General features: G+C 42.1%; 1 protein-coding gene across 1 annotated transcript in view; it reads left to right on the forward strand.

The window, feature by feature from the left end:
- The window catches only part of bcl11ba (BCL11 transcription factor B a), a 46,718-nt gene that overhangs the window by 7,600 nt on the left and 31,618 nt on the right, over nucleotides 1-7,500 (forward strand). The window contains exon 2 of the mRNA XM_008293689.1: nucleotides 2,790-3,314. Coding sequence (XP_008291911.1) covers nucleotides 2,790-3,314 — 525 coding nt within the window. The remainder of the gene's footprint in view (nucleotides 1-2,789; nucleotides 3,315-7,500) is intronic.

Consider the following 7,500-nt stretch of genomic DNA (forward strand, 5'->3'; position numbering starts at 1 on the left):
AAGCATGCACACAACAACAAACATCATTATTTTTGGTCTCAACTCGCAGAACCTTTCTGTTTCTGGAAACAATTTGCAGGCGTTTGGACTTTTTTCATCAGCCAAAATGGGGGAAACTCAAGCTGGTATTAAAAAAACACAAAACCTTTAAAACAACGGATGAGGAGAGGTGATAGGCAGCTGTCTACTGGTACGCATTTGTGCCTGTGATGTTATGCCGTGTGCAGGGTAAAAAAAGGCTTAGATGAATTACCAGTACATGTACAGTGATAGGTGGTGAACGGAGGAAACCAAACCCTCGAGACGGCAGCGCGTCGGATAAAAGTTCTCCCTGACGACAGGAAATCAAAATAGCACCTTTTTGGCCTTGAGAAGAGAGAAACGTCATATTTTTGTTCTACAAATACCTGTTGCTTCTGCAGATGGTTTGTCAAGTCGGTCATATTTAGACTTTCCATTTCCGTTGATTTTTTCTTTTTTTCTTTTTTTTTTGTTCTTCTTCAGCCCCTGTTAACTGCAATCCTATTAGCGCTCTTGCCTGACTCACCCAAGCCTTATTAGGTAAATCAGGCCAAAGTGACGCTTCTTCCTTTATATCTGTCATTTGCATACACACTTTCGAATTCACAGCAGTAAATATGGGCAAACAAACCACAGCCGAACGCACATTTTGTTTTTTTGTTACAGTGAATATCTCCTGAGGCAGGTGTTGGCTGATGTGAACCCAGTGTTGCTTCCAGTGTATTTAAAAGAAATTTATATTTATATCCGTATTTGAATGTGAATTCTAGTTGTGTGGTTTTGAGAGAGTCGGGTTGTGTTTGATTGATCTCACACACAGAAAGTCAGCTGTGTATTTGAGGTCTGTCTGTCATTTTCTTTTTAATTAATTTTTTTTAATCACATCACAGTGATCATTAATGTTTACGATGAAGTCAAGTTTGCAGGGGTCACTGTGACTGTGGATCAGATCTGTTCCAGGTCAGCTCACTGGCTTTATTCTCTCTAATGTTTATTAGTGGGGAAACACACTCTACTGTACATGGCTGTTCATTTCAATAGCGGAGGACAGATGGCTGCAGCCTGCAGGCCACACACACACACACACACACACACACGCAAACACATGCACACACGATGCATATGTGTGTGTGTACCCACAGACGGACATGTTATAACACACAATGCATGCAACACACACGCAGAGTGAGCGGTGCAGTAGGTGTGTGGTAATGAAGGCTGACTGAACTCAGATAATGTACACCTGCTCACACACGCGTTTCCTGTAGCTGGAGCAGTAAAACACAAAGACCGAATCAAATATATATATACATACTTGCATGTGTATGCACTTGGATTCTAATATTATTTACCACAACTAAAAAGGTTAGGAACCACAGGCGCTCAGCACAGTATATTTGGATTGTGTTCAGGAGTTTCTGGATGTGTTTCTAGTGTGAAAGGCAAAGGGAATGTCTGGTGTGTATTTAAAAGAAGACCTAAAGCAGGTATACGGTGGGCCGGGCCGCTCCATCTGGAGCCTTCATCTGCATTTGACATCCCAAATCTGTTTGCATTTCTAATGTGGAGGCTGAGACAAATGGCCAACCTGCTGCTAATCCATCATCTCGTATTAAAGAGAGAGAGAGAGATGATGATGATGATGATTATGAGTTCTCTCTTCATCATTTTTTGTTCTCTCTCCTGTTTACCTCTGTGGGTCAGTTCTTTTCTTCGTCCTCTTTCAGACCTCTCGGCGATAAACTGAGCCAATCCCTCACTTAAGGTGTGCTCATAAAACTGTTTACATTTGTTATTCTACTGCACATCTGCTGTCTGGCTGCTGCTTCCCAGCAACATTCTGAATACTGTCCAGAATACATCTGCTCATTCACTAACACTGAAAAAATAATTGCTTGTAATTTCTTTTTTTTTTTACTATTTACTCAAACTGAGTCATGAGTGTAACCTTAATGTACACAGCACTGTTAGGTGTTGTGCTCTCACCCAGCATACAGCAGTTTGAAGGAGCTTGTCACAACTGGTAGACATTAGCAGGTGATGATGATTTGAATGTGGACACTTTTTTTTTTTTTTTTTTAAAGCTAAAATAGTTATAACCAACAGCACATTTAGTTCTTTTCACTTTCTTGAATTCTTCTTATTTTTTCCCCTCAACAAACACAAGCTTTATATTTACATTAAGTATATGAACCTGTTCTAAGTAGACAAACAAAAAGCCTGCCTTGGTAGGATGAGACATCATGGATCCTGCTGAACACATTTGCACTGTTACCTCCTTGGATGTGTTCCTGTTGTTGCACTTAGTGATTCACATGAAAAGTGACAGATGTAGTTTGTGCAAAATTAAAAGCGAGCGTTTGAGTGAAGGTGCTCGATGTCCATAAATCAGGCCTGTTGCTGTATAAATTGATTGTGAAAGCTCTGTTGTTTGTTTAAAGAGTATGAAAAACTGCCAGATGAAGACCTGCAGATTCTGACGTCAGCACATGTGATTCTGTTCAATGATTTGATCAGCAGTTTGAAGCATGTTTAGGCCTTTACTCCTGGTGAGTTCTGCTCCATATTTATAGTAGCTTAAGAGACAAAAGATCGACCAGTTATCCAGGTGAAACCAGCAGGAAAAGCAGCTCCTCCACTGTGTTGCTCTTGGGCCTCTATCGTTTCCATCTCACATTTATGGCCGAGTCAGTCCCATGAAACAGTTTGAGAATGAAACAAGTCCAGGTTTCCTCTGACATGCCTCTTCTGTTTTTCTTCTTGCATAGCGGAGGTTGAGCATCCAGATGGCGCTCTGCTCTCCGACTCCCTACCCCCCCACCCACTCGGCCTGCCCTCCCATCCACTTGGCCTACCTCCCCACCCTTTGGACCCCAGCTTGGCCCACACCCTGCCGCCTGGCCTCCATGCCGACCACGACCTGCTGACCTGCGGCCAGTGCCAAATGACCTTCCCGCTGGGCGATATACTCCTCTTCATTGAGCACAAGAAGAAGCAGTGCCAAACACCGCTGCTGGCCAATGGCTGCTATGACAAGATGAACGACCGAGGAGGAGGAGGAGGAGGAGGAGGAGGAGGAGGACAAGGAGGAGGGAGTCCAGCTCTGCAGAGCCTTCATCACTATGCCCAGCGGGTGGAGCTACGGAAGGTGGTGGAGCCGGTGGAGATCGGAATCCAGGTGACACCAGAGGAGGAGGAGGAGGTGGTGGTGGGAAGACGAGGGGAAGGAGGTGAGAGGGGAGCGAAGACGCCCACCAAAGGAATTTGCCCCAAGCTGGAGAACACACTGGCTGGTAGGCATGACAAACACACACTCTTTAAAGAAGTAGGTCAGCATTCTGGGAAACACACTTATTTGCTCTCTTTCTAAGAATTAGATGAGAAGATTAATATCAATCAAAGCACAGAAATGGAGACAGGGCTGTGTTAGACCAGATTAGCATTTAAAATAAGAAGCAGATAAGGTTTGCATGGCCTTGTCCACACTTCATTTTTACACCTACACCTGCTTGTTATGGAAAATGTGAACAAGTGTGATACAAAAACACTTTAAATTATTTGCTATTCACATTGTATGGGATGTGTTCCTTAAATGAGAAGGAGGCTTATCCTTAAATGGTAACTCCCAAATGTAATGCATCCCCAGAGAAAGTTTGTAGAGTAGCAAACCTGCTGGAAACAAACAACGCTGCGCCTTGTGTTTTTTGCCACAACAATTTGGAAAATGTCTTGAATCACTTGCCAGAAACGCGTCTTTATTAGATCGATCACACAAGATGCTTCTGTCCTTAGAACCTAATTTAAACTCAATATTTAATACAGGTTTCTTACGATTTAGGGAGAGACCAGTGTGACAAGCATGGCAGCTTTTTCTTTCTCTTTCGTTGTGTGTATTTATTTATGTATTTGCTGTATCACAGGCTGTGCTGCTGTCCTTCAGCTGCTGTATGTTTCCAGCTATAGTGCAGGTTGCCAGACATGGTTGGTGACCACAGGGTTTGATATTATGTTTTGTACGAGCACGACCATGCCGACCCTCAGAACCTCTCTGTAATGTTTCACGCAGAGCACTGATTTCTTGTTTTCCAAGAAATAGTTCCAGCACGTCCCACCAAACATGCTCCCTTAAAATCAAAACTTGGAGACGGTTATAAGTCATAGTTTCAGGCCTTATTGTTACCTGGCATTGACACAGGATACTGACATCCAATCCATTTACACCAGGTATTAAAAAGCAGTCTTGTTAGCTCAGTGACGCCTGCAATTTAATCTAATCTCGATATTCAAATTAGTTCAAAGGGCCTGACTGTGTCAACAAACATGATATGTTCCAGGTCAGGTGATGCAATGCTGCCCTACAGCCTCTTTTTTTTTCTAACGTTACTGCTGACTACCTGTAGATTTTGCCAGATAGATTGAATTTGAAAGATGAGATAGTGTTAGGTAAAGTTTCAACTTGGGGGCTGATATTTCTTCTCCTGAATGTAATCTGGTCACAGTGTGAGCCCAACCACCAGGTCTGGACAACTTGATCTTCGACTTTCTGATCCAAGTGTGTTCTGCTGCATTTACACCTGCATGAAAATGTGTTTGATTTAATCCACGTAATTTATTTGGATTAAATTATATATAACTATCAGACATCATTTAAAAAAAGGCAAAAAGCAAATTTCCCAAAATGTTGAACTACTGCATTCCAAGCAAAGTGTTTGGGATGTGCCAAACCTGCAGTGTTTAAAATCCGACTTAGACCTTTGTTTGACCAGCTATACCAACTGTATGTACACAGATTTGTTGTTTCAGTTTTTGTGGAGGCATCCTGTTGCAACTTAGCCCGTCTTCTTCAACAAAAGAGAAAGAGATGTTCATTTCATTAGAGGGAGAGGACAACAGAGAGAGGAAGGGATGAGAAAGAGGGGTGAGACAGGCACATTACCCACTTAAAGCTCTAAACCCCCTCAAGGACTCGGCTAGTTGAAACAAATTGTGCAAAACGTGACAGAGAGACTCACCCCGACTTTCATGGAGAAATCCAGCCTAAGCCATCTGCTTAAAAAGGTGAAAAGCTCATTAAAATTCAAATAAGCAAAGCCAGGAAAAAAAAAAAAAAGGAAAAAAAAACACCATGAGAGGAGAAGGAGAGGAAAAAGACAGAGAAAGAGGGATTAAAAAGAAGCTAGTTTCTCCCCCAATCGGTGGGGTAAAGAGGCAGTTTAGCAGGAGAGCTGCTGCGGGGGGAAGAGCACCAGCAGTTATCTCGCAAACCAGTCAAGACACTTGTGAAGAAGCCAGAGCAGGAAGACAGAATATTCTGCGACAAGAACTCAGTCATGGCTTCCTAGAGGTCAGTGTTTGCAGAGCTGGAAGTGTGCGGCTCACTCCTCAGCGGCGGGTCGTCGCCAACAACCAGCAGGTGCTGCAGTCACCCACAATGGTGAAATAAAAGCTTCTTAGAGAGAGAGAAAAAAAAAAGAAGCATACAACACATCTCTTCAATCTGACAGGAAATGTGGTTCAGATCAAAATGAGATGCTGTTCGAGGTTGTTCAGTTTTGAAACCAGTAGTAAAGTAAATCTTGATGGTTTTCACGAACACGTCTGGGTTCAAAGTAGGATCGGATCTATAACAGCAAGCTAACCTGAAATTTCTACGGTCTCCTTTTAGGGAAACTTGTACCTTTTTGTGCTTCGATTGTGGAGGATGTGTTTATATCAAACAGGAAGGGTCCATCAGAATTTGGGTTCTTTCAAACAGTGTAGTCTTTAAGCTAATGAAGGTTTACATCACACTCAATATCAATGTAAGCTTTGCTTCAAGAACAAAACCAAAACATAACAGACTCAGATAAATACATCCAGCAATGATGCTTCATATTCACCTTAAAAATCCAAACAGTTTGTCATGTGGACTCAAAGCAAGCTGATCAGTTGGTTCAGCTCATGTTCGGATGCAGTTTCACAGAAATGAAAACCTACTTCAAACATACCAAAGCCAACAGTGTGCTCTAGAAATATAACAATAAAATCATAACTTGAACCTGTAAGTGGACCAGTCCCAGATAATCTGAGAAGGTTTCTAAACATATAAATAAATTAGTTTGTATTTTGCGCAGAAAAAACGAGTTTTTCCTTTCGTTGTAAAATTAACCCAAACCTGATGAATAAATAATGCAACACGGTCTCAACAAATTATTAAATATTCGCTGAGCAAAAAAAAAAAGTCTGCGTAGCAAAACAAAACCTTTAGAAATGCCAAATTGTTGTTTCCAACGTGTGCACTATGAGTCACGATTACATGAGAACATCAAGACATTAGGAAGCACTTGAATTGAATTTAGCCTTAAATTAAAAGCGTGAAACACGTCCAGCATCACTCCTCGGTGGATTCTTGTCACTAGCACACTAATCCTTGCATTTCTTCCACATCTGTCTTTGTCGTCTGCTTGAAGTGTGTGTGGCTGTTCAGGAAGCTGATTTATTTCCTTTCTTGGGACAGAAACACTCGTGATTTTGTCTTTTTTTTTGGTGTAATATCTGTATGACGTTTGGATGGAAACATAACTAGATTCAGCAGCCACAGTCTAAATTTAGAGGAAAACTTTGGCTCAAAGCCACGTGAGGAAATGCACTCGCAGGTAACTCTCCTGACTCTGTTTCCACATTTAGTGTGTTGCAGCAGGACAGAGCCCCTCTGAACATGTCAGTCTGCGGTTTGGCCTACGCTGTAAACACTGTGTTTGGGCCTGAACTTCATCAATATTTTACCAAGCACTTACAACTGTGCCAGGCAGCCGCGCAGTGCTGCTGGGGGCAGTACAGCCACCTGTATCTCTGAAAGCTCAGTACTTAGCTCTGGAACTGTGCTTCACATTTAGCACACGACAGTAGTAACTGTAGGGTGCAAACAGCTTCGGTACAAGCCCAGAGTGTCTGCGGAGCCGTGCTCAGATGTGTGTACTAATTGACTGGCGTTGGTTACGTTATTAGGTTGACATTATTCATATTTATGTGCATAAATATATATTTTCCCCCTGCGTTTAAATGCTTGCAATATATCTAACTGCAATCCTCCCGTGAAATCAACCCCACATGTGCTGCGTTGGAAGGCTTCAAATTGTAATTGCACAATATTTCTTTATAACAGAAAGCGCAATAATTTTCACATTAAAAGCAAAAACATATTAGCGGCTCAATTGGACGTGCACTGCGGCAACTGTAAACTATATTGCTCCAATAACATTTTATGTTTCAAAATTACCCTCGGTATTTCACAATTTCCACATGAAATATGTCCAACTAGCACCTTATTAACACGAGGAGAGGACAGAGCGGTTTATTAATCAAGACGGAGTTTAATTTGGAGAGAACACACTCAGCCCCGCTCACTGGGGGATTGAAAAATGGCAGGTGGAATTTTCTCTTTGTAACTCAGGCAGAGTTTTTCCTCCAGTAGAGTTTTACACCTTTCATTACCTGGTG

Source organism: Stegastes partitus, unplaced genomic scaffold (genome assembly GCF_000690725.1).
Source record: "Stegastes partitus isolate 25-593 unplaced genomic scaffold, Stegastes_partitus-1.0.2 Scaffold903, whole genome shotgun sequence".
NCBI lineage: Eukaryota > Metazoa > Chordata > Actinopteri > Pomacentridae > Stegastes > Stegastes partitus.